At 36.3% G+C, this 18226-nt stretch overlaps 1 protein-coding gene across 1 annotated transcript; it reads left to right on the top strand.

The window, feature by feature from the left end:
• Positions 1–27: 27 nt before the first annotated feature.
• On the top strand, positions 28–16969 carry LOC104469099 (retinoblastoma-associated protein-like; the record flags this gene model as incomplete). The annotated part of the gene is made up of 15 exons (XM_010083467.1): positions 28–62; positions 744–811; positions 2366–2476; positions 4483–4631; positions 5348–5425; positions 8014–8123; positions 9623–9694; positions 13674–13761; positions 14394–14510; positions 15197–15253; positions 15331–15362; positions 15442–15518; positions 15728–15930; positions 16039–16150; positions 16743–16969. Coding segments are annotated over 15 exons (1536 nt in total), but the record flags the coding sequence as incomplete, so codon positions are not given.
• Positions 16970–18226: the final 1257 nt, after the last annotated feature.

Raw genomic sequence — 18226 nt, forward strand, 5'->3', positions numbered from 1 at the left:
AAAAAAATATATTTATTTTCTAGGACTTGTGGCCTTATTTATCTGGAACAACCTAGTAGTGAGTAAGTTTGACTCTCCTAAGTCGTGTTTGTCAAGATAAGATGTAAAATGTGTTGGCATTTTATTTTTTAGCCCATTAAGATTGACCTAAGTCATAGTATGTTGTGTTTAATTTGTATTTAGTGGGAATTTTGAATTTCAGTGAGAGATTATGAAAGCTGCAGGAGTGATATCTATAGATATAGATATATAGACATATACATATATATTTCATCACTTCCTCCATGGAGCATCACCACCCAATGGCCGGTGTCTCGACATGGTGAAAATGAACATTTGGAGAGCGAGCTTCCTAATCACAGCAACAAATGAATGGATGAAAAGATGCCTTAGCAGCTCCCAAATGAGCTTGTGTTCATGCTGTGACTGGAGAATAGGACATTAGTCAAAGGCACAAGAGAGAAAACAGGTCATAACAGTTAAGTGAATTTATCCACATTCACTTTCTTTTCCAAGGATGATACAGATATTTCCAGATTCTTAAATGGCATTACAGAAGCTTAATTTTTTCAAGTTAGGGGAAAGTAGGGAATGGTATGAAATAATTACTAAACTTAACTATATGGGAAAGGTCGCCTATGGTCTGAAATTGTTCCATAGACTGAAGCATGTTTTCAAAAACTATAGTTTAAATTATTACAAAGCTGTTAATGCAAAGACTTTATTTTTTTGTGTCTCTACAGGATTTCTGCTGAACTCAGTTCTGTATTAGTCTTAAAAAATTACTGGATTACTTTTTTGCTGGCAAAAGGTGAGTTTTGATTACAAGAGAGTTATTTTAATGAATGTTGTTGAGTGAGTTCATAGGTTTGTTTTATGTGTCCAGTATGAGACTGGGATCCTTATTACAAATGTCCATAGCACAAGCCCAGAATGTTTTGATTGTATGGCTTTTGTAACTTCTCATAATATTTCTTTCTATACAATTTGTCTATTCTTTTAACTTCTGTTACTTATGTGTATATAAATACTTTTCTTAAGCTTTATAAGATTTTTTTTTAGTGTTGGTATTCTGCATTTGAGTCTATTCTGAGGTGCTTTATAGTCTGCCAATATTTTAATAATGGTCAGAATTTTTTTAATAGGCTAAAATATTATAAATTGTCCTGGTTTCGGCTGCAACAGAGGCAACTTTCTTCATAGTAGCTAGTAAGAGGCTATATCTAAAAATATAAATAAATTAACTTTAGTAATAATAAAATGTTATTGTAAAATAATAATACCCTGAAATTATGTATACTACAATTCTTCCTTGAAAAGGCTGAAGTTCCAGTTAAAGCTGAGTGATGAAACAATTACAGTAGTCCATGGAGTTCTGTCTCATTGTACTATTCCTACAAAAAAGAGTAAATTGAGTGTCTTACTTGCTCCCTACTCTAGGTCTGTCTTAGCAGCAAAGTGTACGCATCTCTGTCATCAAAGTTGGTCTTGAATCAGCTGAGCTTCAAGGAGCTTTTTCACTAGGATTCTCTAAGCATAAGCATAAAACAAAACCCCCAAAGTTTTTCTAGCCTGCTTTTTCATTGAGATTAAGGAAAGCTACAATTTACCAACAAATAGTTGAAGTCACCAGAGCCTGGGTGATGCTTGCGAATTCTGATAGAAAATAAATACAAAAAATTCTATGTGTAAGTAGAGTATAAGTAGTGGTTCGTAGCTGTTCTGAATTGCTCTTGGCTTTTCAAATCTTTCATGGCAATGGATGCCATCTTTGAATGGCCTTGTAGATCTCATGTGGCATACAAATCATAATTTGTGAACAGCTGGAATAACGTAGTTTTAAAAGTGCTCTTCATGCTAATGTTTGTATGACTTTTAAGTTATTTCATATAAAATTTACCAGGCTGAGCATATGGTGTGGTAGCACGTTTTGAATTTCTCTTCACTGTATAATAGCAGCTCCTGCTTTCTGAATCCTTAGAAGCTTTCACAAAGCTTGCATAAGACCACAAAAAAGAAAGCGAGAAAGAATTGCACAGAAATAAGAGGTACATGTAGGTAAAATAGTCAACACAGTTACTCCACTATAGTAAAATGAAAAATCAGGAAGGAACACTGAGAGGTAGTAATTTTGTACACAGTAAATTTATTTGTGTGTATACTATCTCTAAAGCAAGAAACCTTTTAAGAACCATGAGTTTTAAAATCAGTAGCCTTTAAAGAACACTGGCACCTTATATGATGCTTTCTGAATTGTAGTGTTTTAATAAATGAACTGCCAAATCTTTATTTTTTTTCAAAGTTACTTTTAAAATTAAATCAAATGTCTCACAAAGGGTTTTCTTACCTTTTTAAATGTTTGCAGGTAAAGTGTTACAAGTGGAAGATGACCTGGTAATTTCTTTCCAGTTGTTGCTGTGTGTCTTAGATTATTTTATCAAACTGTCACCTCCTGCTATGCTCAAGGAACCATACAGTAAGGATTTTAGTTTCTTATTCACTAAAGTAGAAAGTAAATTGGTTAAATTTCTATTAGAGTCATGCTAACATTCATAATTAACATAATGAAACTTCTTAAGCTTATTAAAATTGATTTTTTGATGTGTTAGTTCAATTTAGATTATAGTGAATTTGAATTAAATTATCCAAATGTGGCAGTGTATTTAATATAATTTGGTTTTTTTTGTTCCTGCCATCCATTTACTATTTCTTCTGCTCATACACGTTGTTCAGGGGCTTGTTAAAACAGCAGTGTTACTTTGGTAAAAGAATTCAGGTTCTGGGTAGATGACGACTGAGAACTATTATTTAGGTTTGCTTTGAGTTACAAAAGGAAGAGATGGTGCTATGACTGTTATTAATTGACATATAACAGTATGGTGACAACAGAAATGTACAAGATACTGGACTATACAGACATTTAAATTAAATATACGGTGGACAGAAAACCTAATGATAGTGGCACCTCAAAATAAAATGGTATAAGTAAAATGTAGATAGCTTTGCTTTTATTACATCCCATTTGTTATTAGCAAGTGTCTCTTCTTTAAGTAAAAATACAACAGGTCTTCACTATAGAAATTTCTGTTTAGCAGTAACTTTTTGTACATGCAGTTTTTATACCCAAAACCTGGAAAACCTCACTAAAAAGGCAGGGAAAGTAAATGTTTATGGGAACTTTCAAAGATAGAATTCTATTTTTGTTGAATATTTTCTTTTGCAAGCCGTGGAACTGATAATGCTGAAGTATTTGGAGCCACAATACTAATTGATACTAGTTGTGTTTATCCTCTGCTGAGTTTGGATGTGACCCTAGTATTTACAGCTTAAATCTACTTGCTTTATTTCTTTGTTTCATGACTAATTATCCACTTGGGCTATAATGTAGTAGAATAGATGATGTATTCACTGCTATATTCTTTAAATTCTGTGTTTTGGAGGATATTTATCTGACCTAGTAATTATTTGTTGCAGGTAGGAACAAATAACCTTGTTTTTGTTCTAATGCCAATACAAATAAAGGGTAGGAAAGGATGGGCTTGTGGCAAGCTTATCTCTGCCCTCCTCCAGTACTACTTTGTATTTAAATTTATCCTTCATAGTAGGACAGACATATGCTACTGCTTATTTCAGATGTTACAAAGTAGATCTTTTTTCAAAGAACACTGAATTGAAACTACCTGGTTTTGACATCTGTGTTTGCACAGGTTTATTTTTGTTTAAGTGAAACTATGAAGACTTAGGAGCTCATTGTTAGATGCAGTTTGGTTCTGTGCATTGTATCTTGAAAAGGAACACTGCCACTTCAGACTAAATTGCAAATATGGGTATCACTGTCTTAAGTGTAGAGCATTAGATTTCTAACTGGAAGCTGTGATAGTTCAGGTGCCATGTAAACTGTCAAACAGTGCTTCGTTCTTTTAGCAAATAAAGTGATGTATTGTTCAAATCCTCGTGACCAAGAGGCTTCACATTGTGCTAAACGACGTCAAGCTTTATGATCTGACTAAGGTTGAGGGGATTAAGATGCAACTACTCAAGCAGTGTAGTTTGTCAGATTTTCTCAGAACAGTTGTCAAATACAGATGAAATTACAAATGAGAACAGCATGCTGATTAGAGTGTCAATTTTAAACCGACAAGATTTAACATTATTAACATATGTTATTAATATAATTCACATATTTCAAGATGACAATATTGAAGCCATCTACTTTGAGCTTAAAAGTGCTATTACATTCTGTGTTGAATAGCTTTTTAAAACCGAAATGTCCAAATACTGATACAGGAATATAAAAATTAGTTTTATTTTTATATATGTTTTCTGTAATTAAGGTTTCTTACCCAGCTGAAGAGATGAAAAGGGAAATATGCAAGAGGACCTGAAAAATCATAAAATTTTAAATCTTTAAGGTTTAAAAATTGAAATCTCTTCTTTCTTGAGGCGACTCTAACCTTGTGATGGTTCTGACTATCTTTTCAGAGTCTGCTGTGACTGCAGTGACTGTTAATGGTTCAGCTCAAACTCCAAGAAGAGGTCAGAACAGGAGTACACGTACTTCAAAGCCAATTGATACCGATACAAAAGTTATTGAAGTCCTTTGTAAGGAGCATGATTGTAATTTAGATGAGGTAAAGCCTGTGTTTTAAAGTCTGTTAGATCTTGCTGCTCAACCCCATCTGGAATATGCATGTGTTTAAATGGTCTTTTTTAGATATCAATACTTCTGCCTGCTTAACTATTCTCTCAAGTTCAGTAGTGAAGGTATTCTACCATTCCAGTTTCTCTAGTAGGTAATTTAAAACAAACAAACAAACCCACCCCCAAACCCCCCCAAACAAGCCCTTTGGTCTGGGTGATAACTTTGCCAGGGAACTGAATTGCAAAGAATGCAGTACAAAGGTATAGACTCACAGCATGTAGCGTATGGACGCAGGGCTGCACTGATGGGGTTTCACAGCTGCATCCCATGATGAGAAAATGTACACAACACACACATTGCTTCTGTGTAGGACCTTAAACACCCCACTCCCCTTTTCCTTTGGTGATAAATCTATTCCTGTGTAAAATGGATTGATTTTTGAATATCCGAGTAGATGATGGAGGGATGGGAAGAGTGCAGTTATTTCCCAATTTACTAATTTGATGTTCCAGCAATGGATTACGCACTGCATGCCTACATATCTATGTTTTGGATATGTAGGCAATTTCTTTTTTGCTTTACTGAAAACAAAACCCACTGCTTTAGTAAAGTGTCTCATTTAGTTTCTTCATTTAAAGACGTGAAAGCGCTGTATGCATGGTTGCCTCTGTCATTGCTAATGTTACATTTTTTCTTCTTTTTTAGGTCAAAAATGTGTATTTTACAAGCTTTATTCCTTTCTTGAATTCTGTTGGTATTGTAGCTTCAAATGGACTACCAGAGGTAATTGGAGGAATTTAAGACAGTTCAACAACAGTACTTTAGTTCATGCCAAGTTGCTTAAGATTCCCTTTACACATTGATGAAGTTTTAATAGGTTCTTCTAACATCATCTAGCAAAATGCATTGTTTTCCAGGAATGTTGCTTAGCAGGGATTCCAGTATTCATGGAATATATTTAGCTTTTACATTTGAATTTAATAAATTAATTCCCTGAGACTGAACTGGTGCGTTTGCTCAAAGCAAAACATGACATAAGATTTGCCTCCGTATCCATTATCTTGGTGAGGCCATTAATGTAAAATACAGCTATTACAATATCAGGTCTCTGAAGTCAGTCTCTAAATGCATAGAGTCTTAAGTGACACACCTTAATTTAAATATAATTCAGAATTGTTACTGTAGTCATGCTGGAGAGATATCAAAAAAGATTAGGCTTAGTTTCAAAACTGGCAGAGTTTGGACTGCTGTGTCCATGCAGAATTACTTTCACCTTACTGAGTTGCAGCCTGGATGCAGCAGAGTGCCTCTATGCAATCGCATACAGGAGTGCGCCTTAGTAGGTAACTTCTTCCAATATATTTACATCCATCATTCTTAAAAGAGTACGTTTAGCTGTGTGTCACCAGTAGATGGGGTAACCTGAAAATAAGCAGTTCTGAGGCTTATCAGACTGAAGGTCTGCAAAATCAGCCAAGTATATGTTCAGTTTCATAGTGTGTTGGGTGGGGGACAAAATACAAGACAATACAGAATAAAGATCTTAATTTATTCCAAAATTTATTTCAGGGTATCAGCAGTCTGTTTAGACTTTTTAATTTATGGGTTTATGTAGCTGGGGAGCCCTGTAATAACTTCCAGACAAAGGCCGTTATACATCTTATTCTTAAATAAATTAGGGTTCTTATCCAAGGCTGCTCAATTTAAGCATAGTATCAAAATTACCAGTATAAGACTCTGCTGGTGAAAGTTGTATGAAATGGTGCATTTGAAGAAAAATGCAGTCACACGATCCTTGCTCCTGAAGCTTGAGTGCCTGAGGGGATGTTCTAAAACAAAGCAGAAAGTTACAGCTATATTTCAGAGGTAGTCAGTTCATATATGTCATCCAACAAGCTATCAGTCATAGCTGAGATCATCAGTACAATAGCTAGTAATATGGGACATTTAAATTGACTTTAATTTTCATTAAAAAAGCACTGAGCTTTTGATACATTTTAATGTTCTCTCTAAGACCAGAAAAGCTTTTGAGGCTTAATGTTGGTATTTCGTTTGTCTTCAATGTGTGTTTGATGGTCAGGGTTTATGAACTGATGAACAGATTGATTCAGAACTCTTACTTTTGACTGAAGGTTTCTTCACAGTTAGCCCAGTACAGACTACTCATAATTTTGTCTGAGAGCTGCTGTTTTTTTGCACGGAGAATCTGAATTTTCTAGAAGTTTCTGAAATACTGAAATGTTTTAGACAAAAATAATGCATAAGCCATTAGGAAGATAATGAACATTTTTAATTAAAAAAAAATAGTGGTAATAGGAATGGAAAGATAATCTTTGATTTAATAGTCCTAATCTCAAAGTTTTAACCATGACATCAGTTTGGAGCTAATTCATTTGTCAAAGGTAAAAGGAAAGGATGAAGACCAAAGCTGTGTAGGAGGTATTTGCAGCTTGCTTTTTCTTGGGGCTGAGAGGGGACTAATTTGGGTTCATATGGACTGTTGCCTGTTTTTCTAGCAGGAATATACCAAAGCACAGCATCATTTAGTATGTTTAAGGGCTTAGGGAACAGATAATTGAGGTGCCTGCCTACTTCTGCAGGAGCACAGCAACAGATTTGAAGCGGAGGCTAGCAATCTGGCCCTGATAAAAAATTCCAGACTTTCAGTTAATGTTAGTCACTCAAAATAAAAAAAAACCCACATAACTTTTCCGTGCAAAATGAAGTAATGTCAATATGGGATCTAATCAACTAAGAAACTTTTAACAGTAATTTAAAAAACAACAATGTGCATATGAAATAATGGTCTATGTTTTTGTAGAAATAGGCATGTCTCATAAGAACTACACCAGTACAAATATTAATATGAAATGGGGAAACTTTTTTTACACTCAGAACAGGAAGGTTTGGGTTTGGGTCTTGGCCTTCATCTCCAAACCACCAGAAACAGGGACCATGCTGATTGCCCGGCAGCTGTTCTAAGGACAGTCATTTACATTTCCTTCTCTTGGAGGCACCTCTTTTTTCTGGAAGGAAATATTTAAAAGCCTGGAAATGTTAGTTTGATTTGCAGGTCTATGTCTCCCACTCTAACTATTTTTAGCTCTTTTCCAGTGTCAAGAGCTACATTTCTTCAAAAAGTCTCATGATCTTGGATTGTTTTCTCTTATAAAAGGTTATCTTTGTTTGCACGTGGGAACGATAGTTTTCCTCTGGGTATTTTTCAGCTGTTGTGTGAGAAGTAACTTTTTGAGCTCCAAGGTCATTCTCATAGCATTTCAGCATTGTATTCATGAGGTAGGAGTAGCTTATATTATTCAGTAAGTTGTCAAACTTGTTCCTATAAATTTTTTATTTTAATGCTTTTTGAGGTTGAGGTTCTCTCGAAACAGTATGATGAACTCTATATCAAAAACAAAGACATAGACGCAAGATTATTTCTGGATCATGATGAAACTCTACAGCCTGATGTCATAGCATGGTAATATTTCCATTTACTGCTTTCATTTTGTAATAGAAAATGTGAACTTGCATTGTTTTCTGCCCCTTCGTGTTGTAAATGGAGATCTCTCTATCCTGTTGACTTCTTAGGTTTGTAGTTCAGCTAAGGTATTTCTGGCATCGCCAACCTTGCTTTACATTATCACTTAAATAATAAGAAAGCATATGACTGTGCCTCTGCCTAAAATGATTTGGAAGCTCTACCCTAATTCTTACTCTGTGCAAGCCCCTGTCATCCAGGGGAAGCTGAGGAATTGTGAGGAGGACAAGGAGGCCGAGGCCATGTCATGCTAGTTGATTAGGTATGCCCGAGGCGGTGTTACAGTTCTGGGGTCAGCTGGTGTGGAATGGCTTGGGTCCTCACTGTCCAGCTGCTCCTTCCTAAAATCATATGGCGATATTTGGAAGCTGCTTGCTGGGAATGGTCCTCACCCCATTCTGACTTCTGACCTGTACCCACAAATTGTTTGAGGAGTGGTAGTTGCATGGGACAGAAATGTGCCACGGATGGTTTAGCAGAATAAACAGTTGAGTACCAGTGCCCAGGCACATTCCCTGGTGCTGTTCAGTAACAGAGATGTCATGGACCTGTTAGAGTGGGTCCAGAGAAGGGCCACAAAAATGTTCAGAGGGGTGGAACACCTCTCCTGGGAAGAAAGGCGGAGAGAGTTGGGGTTGTGCAGCCTGAAGAAGAGAGGGCTCTGGGGAGACCTTATTGCAGCCTTCCAGTACTTAAGGGGGGCTTATAAGAAAAAGACAGGTACAAACTTTTTAGCAGAGCCTCTTGCAATAGAACAAGGGGCAATAGTTTTAAACTACAAGATGGTAGGTTTAGATCTGACATAAGGAAGAAATGTTTTGTGATGAGACACTGGAGCAGGTTGCCCAGAGAAGTTGTGGATGCCCCATCTGTGGAGGCATTCAAGGTCAGGTTGGATGGGGCTTTGAGCAACCTGGTCTAGTTGAACATGTACTTGCTCATTGCAGGGCGTTTGGACTAGATGACCTTTGAAGGTCCCTTCCAACCCAAACTATTCTATTATTCTGTGATTCTATTGGATTTTTTTTTGTCATACATTTAAATTCCCGTAGTTCCTGACAATTCAACATTTACGTAACTTGATGTGAGCTCATGATGTGAGTCTGTGACTTTATTTATGCTAGAAAAATACATTAATTTAAAATTGGATTAAAATAGAGCTAATACCAGCTGTACATGTAAATTAAGCTATTTATAAATAAAACTCTAGAAAAAAAAAAGTTGAAAGGGAACTTGGGAGGTCACCTAGTCCAACATCCTGCTCAAAGCAGATCTACTTGGGAATTTAAATTACGTAGTTCTAACAACTGGAGTGGGTGGACATCTAGATCTTCTAAAAATCTGTTCCACAGTTTTCTCTTCAGATTAGTAAGTCTTTATAGAAAACACCCTTTTTTATTTATGTTAGTTATTCATAAGTTTGTTTTCCATTTCTGTAGCTCGCAGTTGGAGAGGACACCACTGAAAAACAATCCAGATGAGGAACTTATACTTCCACAGACTCCTGTTCGGTATGAGTTTTTCTTTTAAGCTGTGTTCTTTTGTTTAATATCCTAACAAGAAATATTCACCTTTACAGTGGTTTTTTAATTGTAAAGTGACTGGTTTTCTGGGTTTTTTTCTCTTTTTTTTTTTTTGGTGAAACAGACTGTATTTCTGGTCACTAATGAGCAGTGAGCATGCACTGAGGAGTGCTGAGTGCCCTCAGTTCCTGGTGAAGTTGCTGGAAAACAGAGAAAGCTTTTTACTGAGTTGTTTAAGAAGTGCAAGATGTCTGTAAAATAGATTACTGTATTTGTTCTTGTGAGAATGCAACTTTATATTTCCGTGGTAGTACTTTTGTTTGCTATACTTCCATCTTCCTTTCCCATCTTTACTCGAGCTCTGTATCTTCTGTCTTCCTTTCCTGATACCAGATTGTATATTCACACACCTTTCTTCTCCCATGATCTTCTTAGCATTATTTTTGCTGTATGAGAAGATTAAAATTTCAGAGTACCAGCATTTTTTTTTCCTGTACTGTGAAGGTGAACACTTCAGAATGCCAGCATATTTTGGTCTATTGGGACAATAGACAGATATAGTAGAAAAGTGACATTAATTGGAGATCGTTTGGTCTACAATCAAATGCAGAAAAATTGCAAGCTTGAATTCAGTTAACCAAAGGAAAGGAGATTTGCGTGTACCATTTCTTCCCTTGTGCCACACAGCTTTTTGAAAAAATCAGTATGTTTTTGCCTGATGGTGCTTAGAAATTCCTGGATACTCAAGAACCAACCAGCTGTGTCACTGTGCTGCATGGACGAACAGAGAAATGTCTGCACAGGCAGTCATTCTCAAGTTGTCAGATTTGATAAATTTGGACAGTAAAGTTCTTGTTCCATGCTTGCTGTATAAATGCCTTTCATTTTAGCATACTGTAGAGATGAGAGAAGTTAAAATATCGTACCCTTAATTGTTGCTTCAGTTTCCTCAACTGAGTAAAATTGTTGTTTTTATTAAAAATACTTCTACAGTGTTTATATGCTTGTGGAACAATGAATTAGACTCTGTGCTTGTGCATCCACCATAAATCTTCTTTATGCCATCTGCAGATCTAATTGTTTTCTAGCCTACAGAGCAGCAAGGTTCTGAAAAGGTTCTTCATAAAAATAATCAAAGGAGATATGCAGTTGAAATAGATATTGATCAGTGTATGAAAGACCTTTTAATTGCCTGTGACTGCAAAAGCCTTTATTTGATTGCCTTAGTGGTTCCTTTTAGTCTTATGCTTCAAATCTTTAACTGCCAGTGATGCTTTTTTAGCCATAAAGGCATCAGTTTGCTTTTCAGTTCCCAGACAATGTGTGATATCAGGAACTAGACCATCTGTAACACGCAGTGTACTTAACAAGAAAGTAATTGGTAACAAATCCCATTTTTGAAAAATATAGATAACTATTGCCACTTTTTAATTATACTAGACTTAAAGCCCACTAACACTGGGAAAGATGCTTTATTATTTTTGACGTGGAAGTTTTATTAAGAAAGTCCAGGAGTACCAAGTTTCTGTCTTGCTAAAAATTTGAAATGTGCTAAACCGACTTTGAACTTGAGAGGAGGTCTAGTGAGATATTTAAATTCTCTCCATCCAGCCTTGGGCTTTTCTCCGAGTTTTCCAAAACTGATGGCGTTTAAGACAGTTCAAGTGAAGATTTATTCACCAGCAGTGATTTGGGCTGTAGTAACTGTTTTTCACAAAGCCACAGAACCGTCACTAGATGGCAGTGAGCTTTTGATCACCAGCATAGAGTGGAAAGTGTATTGTTAACTCTCCCTGCATTAAGTACAACCCTTTACAGGTTATGTTGAAAGTGCCATACTTATTATTTTGAATCTTCTGGTTAATGTCTTATTTTTGGACTTAGACACTTAGGATCTGCTCTAAAGCCCCCTGAAATTGATGAGAATCTAATAATTTTCATCAGTGGATTTGTATCTGGTAATTTATATAGAAAGCAGTAGATAAAATCGATGTAAGTACTCGTACAGAGCATAATGAGAATGGGTTGTGTGTTTTCATTTTAGTGTTTTCCAATCCTCTTACGCTTTTCTTTATCATTAGTAGAGTTTTGGCAGAAGTGATTTTAGCAAAACCTTCTAAAAAGTAGATTAAAGCAAAATGCATCTTTGCACTAGTACAGTTGTATTGGTTGAACATATTTCTCTTCTTTCTATGCTTATTTTCTGAGTGATACGAGCCAAACTGAGGTTAAATAGCACAGAAGTTTCAAACAAAGACAAAACCCCACCAAAAACCACAATTAAAAATTCAGAAAGTAACAATACCACTGGAAGAATCAAACTGTTTCTTAGATGTTAGGAGAGAAATTAATATGCTAACCTTTGTAAAATAATAGAAACAATGCTATTGCTTAATACGTACCTTGAAATATGTTTAAAAAAAAAAGCCAGACCACATTAGTACTTATGGACGTACTAGTTATATTATTAGTTCTGTATGTATGTGCAAATAATAAAGGCAGAACAATACATGATATCCCCAAAAGTTGGAAATGTGGGCTGCTTAATATGCTAGCTCATGCACATCTTCTTGTCTCATATGACAAGATCATTATAGGTGGGAAAATAAGAACAATAGATATTTCAGTCACCTCCTGAATAATACCTGCTATTTGAGAAGAGACCATGTTGTGTTACCTTAAAATAATGACTTTTCTGAAGGTCATGAAAAATGTTTCTCATCAGGATTTCAGTTCTAGAAGAGACACTGAAGAATGCTTTCTTCAGAGAGATATACACTTACCCTAAGAAGGCATTTAACTTTGTGGAATAAACAACAGGATCCTATGCACTTGTCTTTAAAGTATTTTTAATTCCTTAAATTACATATTTTCTGAAATACTGCTGTTGCTTGTGTTAGATTTAGTAGTTTTCTGTTTTAAGGCATTGGATATGAATCAATGGATATTACTTGTGGTTTTGAATGCGGTTTTAGCAAGAAAATTCTAGGCATTAAGTAGAGATAGAAATAGTTTGATGTCAGTGTGTCCTTTTTTTACTCTGCACCTGTAAAATAATGCCAGTAAGATTGTATGTGGAGGCACTATCTACTTTTCATCTGGATAATAAAGAATTTTTGTTCTACTTTTTAAGAATATATAGTTTGTATTTCTTGGAAACACTGAAAAATTCCTTTAATGTCCACATCCTTTTCTCCACACGTAATACTTAAAAATTTAAAAAGTTATATTTAAGATCCTTCTAATCCAGATGCAGATACAGCAGGTAGAATTAAGGATGACAGAAATTGTAGCCTTTCTACTGGAAATAGAAGGAATTGGAGTTAAAATAAGAATTTAAGGTCTAATGTGACTATTGGGTTCAGATTCAGGGAGGGAGAAGGAGAAGACCCTGTATTCTCATGCTGTTGCCAATAGGAATGTTGACAGCTCTGCCTCTGAAAAATGTGGGTTTTTCAAAAGCATCTATGTTAAAAAGGGTGTATTTTCTTGTGGCTGACATATTTTAATACATCTTACTTATTACACTTGTGAACAGGTGACTTGAAACATAAAAGCTGTCTTCATTCACCAGTCTTTTTTGTTATTTTTGTGTAAAAGCAAAGGAGTGTTTTTGTTAGGGAGTTGCTTGATTTAGCTGAATACTTTCATGTACAAGGATTGCAATTACACCATTTTATTGCTTTTAAAAGTGGTTGTTAGTGTTTATTACATATTTATGTTCTTTTGGTTATTTACTTATGGATTGTAATCATTCTGATAGTTAGATTATTAGATAAAATAGGTTATTAGAATTCCCAGTGGTTAACACAGTACAACAGGTTTTTTCCAGCAGGTTGTTTGATAACTGGGGTGAGAACTGAAATCATATTTTTTTTTTGTTCTTGTTTGTAGAATTGCTGTTCAGTTTCTGGAAACTGTCAAGCCAACCTTAATGTTTATTATGCATTTTATTGTATTTTTCCAGAGCTGCAATGAATAACATTCAGCAATTGATTATGATTTTAAACTCAGCACCTGATAAACCATCAGATACTCTCATCAGGTATTTCAATGTAAGTGACTATAAGAAAGATCTGTGAAAGATTCTTGGAATTATCACTCAAGTGAAATATACACCTATAAAACTGAGGCACATGTTTTGGGAAACTTCTTTATTAACAACCTTTTTTTGAAGAAGTACTTTTTAATTGGGATGGTTTAAATATAGTTACTCATTTTAGAAAGCACTTCTGTCTAACTGATGTGTACTGGAACCTTAGAAGTTACTATTTTTTTTTTGTTACTGCACTAAATACTAAGATTTATTTATGCGTCAGATGGAAAAAGAAGGGACACAAAAAAGGGAAGAAGAATGTACTCAGAGGATCTCATGTCCACATTCAGCAACTTGAGCATATTTCTTGCTTTAAAGACATTAATGTTGGTGGTACTACTCACATATTAGTTGGGTTAGTTGCAGCTAGTTGCATGTGAGACATGAAGTTGTAGTTACTGGAAATTGTTGACGGTGTACAGTGGTTCTATCTTTTTTTAAATACTCCACTTTCATTTATGCTGATGAGATGATTGAGAGATGTTACAAAGTGAAGGAGGACTATTATGATTAAATCATTAAAATGTTTTTGAAGTAAAACATTATTTCTTTGCCTTTCCTTCCTCTCTCCTTCTTCCTGTACTTTATTAGAACTGCACAGTGAACCCTAAGGATAGTATCCTGAAAAGAGTGGAAAGTCTTGGCCACATCTTCAAAAAGAAATTTGCTGAAGCAGTTGGACAGGGATGTGCTGAAATTGGCTCACAGGTAACTGGCATTTTGATTGATTATTACTAATTTGAACTCCATTGGTACTAGCTAATGTGAGACCTGACTTACTGACTGTTGTCCTTCAGTTCAGATTAATAATGGTAAAAAGTAACTATTCAACTTAAGGAATGAACAGGTATTTTTTTCTAGAGCGCTGTAAAGATAGTATTCAACAAATATATTAATATATAAGGAGCAATAGGAACTGGGTAGAAATATGTTGGAAACACTTTAATGAAGAATGGGAAGATTGCTGGGCAGAATACATTTAGTGAAATGGATATTTGGATTCATTAAGGTAACTTATCCTAAAACTGCAAAAGATGACTCACTTCCCTACAAAATCAGTAGGCCAGCTGTGCTTTCAAAAACGATTTTGTAAAACAAATCCAAGCAAGTTTGTACTCAACAGTCTCCTGTCTGTCAACCCTGCTTGTTATCCTTGTATCTGTGAATCAACATAAACACTTGATTAAGTCTTCATGTAGCTGGGATAGTCACAAACCTTAGTAGCCTTTGAGTCCTCTCCAGTGCTACTGGCAAACAGAACAGGGGACGATGACTTCTTTATAGTGGCTTTTCCGAAAAACGGGAATGTTCTGAGTTGTTAAAACATGAGACTCTGCCTGTTGTAGTCTGTTAAAACTTCTTGTAATATTCTTGAATTTCTTATTTTTTAACAGAGATACAAACTTGGAGTACGTCTGTATTACAGAGTAATGGAGTCTATGCTAAAATCGGTAAGTTTAGTACTGATAGTACTGGCATTGCATTACAAATACTAAGAATATTCACAAGTTTGATTTATATATTTCAGGAGGAAGAACGCCTCTCAGTGCAGAATTTCAGGTATGTGCCCCTAACTTGTTATTGAAGTTTGCCGTTTTAGTGTTAAGACAAGTATTAATAACTCTCTTTTTCTCCTTAGCAAACTTCTGAATGATAACATCTTCCACACATCTCTTCTGGCATGCGCTGTTGAGGTTGTCATGGCTACGTATGGCAGTAAGTTCAATCTAAAGTCCTAAATAGCATTCTTATTTATTGATAATTACTGCCATTTGTTCTAATACATAAAATACAGTAAAGCACAAAAAAAAAGTGCTTACTGAAATTTCTGAACTAGCAATGTTTCAATAAATACAAAAAGGAAAAAACATCAGAAGTGAAAGAATGTTGTGCTCTTGATAATTTTAGTCCCGTTTTCCCTGCAGGAAATGCTTCACAAACTGATGGCACTAGTGCTGAAACAGACTTGTCTTTCCCTTGGATTCTCAGTGTATTTGATTTAAAAGCTTTTGACTTCTACAAGGTGATTGAAAGCTTTATTAAAGCGGAGACAAGCCTAACAAGGGAAATGATAAAGCATCTAGAACGCTGTGAGCATCAAATTATGGAGTCTCTTGCTTGGCAATCTGTAAGTAATGCTTTAAAGCAATATTTGTCCTTGTATAACATGCTTATCTTGAAAAAGGAAATCACACCCAACTCTATAAGTTGTGGTCTTACTGACCTTTATTTCTAGCAAAGGAGATTACAAGAGCAGAACAAGATCAGTTTTGACATGTCTTCAGGTTTTGAAAAAAAGGAATATATCAGAGGAAGAAGTCAGCATAGTTCTGCTGATTTACGTGATTGTAAGTCAACATCACCTTACTTGTCTGGCGTGAATCTGAAGGGTAATACCCTTGACAGTATTTTGGTGACAAATACAAGGCAATAAATTCTGTGCTTTTCTTTAAGTTAATTTTTATCCAGTTGTGGTTCCCACTTGGCAATGGGGCCTCAGTTCTGTGCATCTGATATGTTTGTTAATAGTACTTAAATTATTGATTTGCATTGTCCTTTGTGCTTCAGTCAGTTTGGTATTTTTGGATACCATTAAAATAAAATGATGGGAGGTTGGGTGTTTTTTTTAGGCTGGATCTCAGTAAATCAAACATTGTTTCTTTATATTGTATGTTACTTATAAACCAAAAATATGCTATTAATGCCACAAAACAGGAGACTATAAAGACTGGTAATTTTGACCAGAGAGACATAAAGCGACCATTTAAGAACCCATCATTTATCTTGTAGTTCTGGGAAGTTTAAAAAACACAGTATGCCATAGCTAATGGGATAGTTTAATTATGAAGCAAGTTTTATTTTCAGGATAATCTGTGTTTGGTTTGTGTATGACTTCAGAGTGAAAAGTCAACAATTCTAGTACGAGTGATACTTTACCAGGCTGTGGGCTTGTACTCCTGGATTCGGGAACACTGTCGTGCCTGAGCAGCGAGACCTCCATCCATGCTCAGGTTTCTGGCTCAGGAGAAGCATGCTGGCCTCGAGAGTGTATGGAAGCAATTGCCATGCTTCAAACTGAATCTGGTGGACCCCCTAGTGCCAACCAGCCTTTGCCACTCGTTTTCCTGTGCCAACAGTCAATGGGCACACGTCAGGTGGCTCCCTGAGTATGCCATTGTGAAATTTACGTTTCCTTGGGGGACCAAGACTTGTATATCCAGGTCTGTGCTCATGAACATGGCACTCTATGGGCCCTGGGGTTTCTGGTGCAGCGCTATAGCTGCTGTACCAGAGTGTAAATTTTTCCCTCTGTAATGCTTTTGTATGTTTGCGTGGTGTCTTGGGAAATGCACATGGCCTCTCCATTCCTGTATGCGTTTCTTTGTGGTTTTGCCTGTCTTTGAATAAGACTGCCTAGAAGCACTTGAGACTGAGCACCTTTTACCAGAGCCTACAGAAACGGGGAAAATTCAGTATTCCAAGAGGCAGGCAGTATTTTAAGAAGCTTGCAGGCATATAAAACATGCTTATTTGAGAATTGTAACATTCAGAGGACAAAAGGAAGACGTACAGATGCCCAAGTTTGACTCTCTGCAAGCAAAAAGTAGCTCCTGCTACCTTCTGCAAACCAGTTTGAAGTCAGCTTACTGATCAGCAATAAGCCATATCTACCAGTTTCTACCCAGTATTTCAGGCACTGCATGCAGATTATCTGATGTGGACTTGGGTTTTCAGACTGGAAAATGCACAGCATTGTGTTTTCAAAGATCGTGGGTGTAGTTGCAGGCTTTTGTGAAACAAATTATAACATCAACAACAAACACAGGATTATTTCAAATTTTCAGAGTACTCTGAATGTATTTTAATGTATTGAATCTATCTTCTTGAGTTGCGAGAGGAATATGGTACTGTGTTGGGGTGGCTTATGTAGCTGGTTTGTGTGTTAATAGAGTAGTTCAGTTGGAAAGGACCTACAAGGATCATCTAGTGCCAGTAAGACATCTGGAGTGGAGCAAAGTGGAGGGGATAAAAAGAAACGTGCAGTACCTGCATCCAAGGGCCCTTCTGCTGTCTGGCCCTGCGTGTCACGTCTCACCTGGATGTCCCCAAGCGCAGGACAGCCTGCTATCTCCTGTCACTGGAGGTTTGTCACTAGAGGGCACAGCAGGGTTCCCTCAGAAGCTGAGGGAGGCTGTGGCAGCCAGCTGCAGGCAGTTGGAGCCTGTGTGCAGGTAGCCTGTGATTCTGCCGTGGCCTCTGTTGCCTTCTCCAGCTGCCCGTAAGGGAAAGGCTGTGAGTTGTAAGCAGCAGACTGCACAGTGGTGGCTCAGGAGGTGAGAAGTAGTGAAACATTATCTGTGGTAAGATGTCTTGCTGAGTCTCTGGGTCACTGCAATGAAGGACCTGTATGTACATTATAAGGC

This window comes from Pterocles gutturalis, unplaced genomic scaffold, assembly GCF_000699245.1.
Source record: "Pterocles gutturalis isolate BGI_N339 unplaced genomic scaffold, ASM69924v1 scaffold45090, whole genome shotgun sequence".
In the NCBI taxonomy this organism is placed as follows: Eukaryota; Metazoa; Chordata; class Aves; order Pterocliformes; family Pteroclidae; genus Pterocles; species Pterocles gutturalis.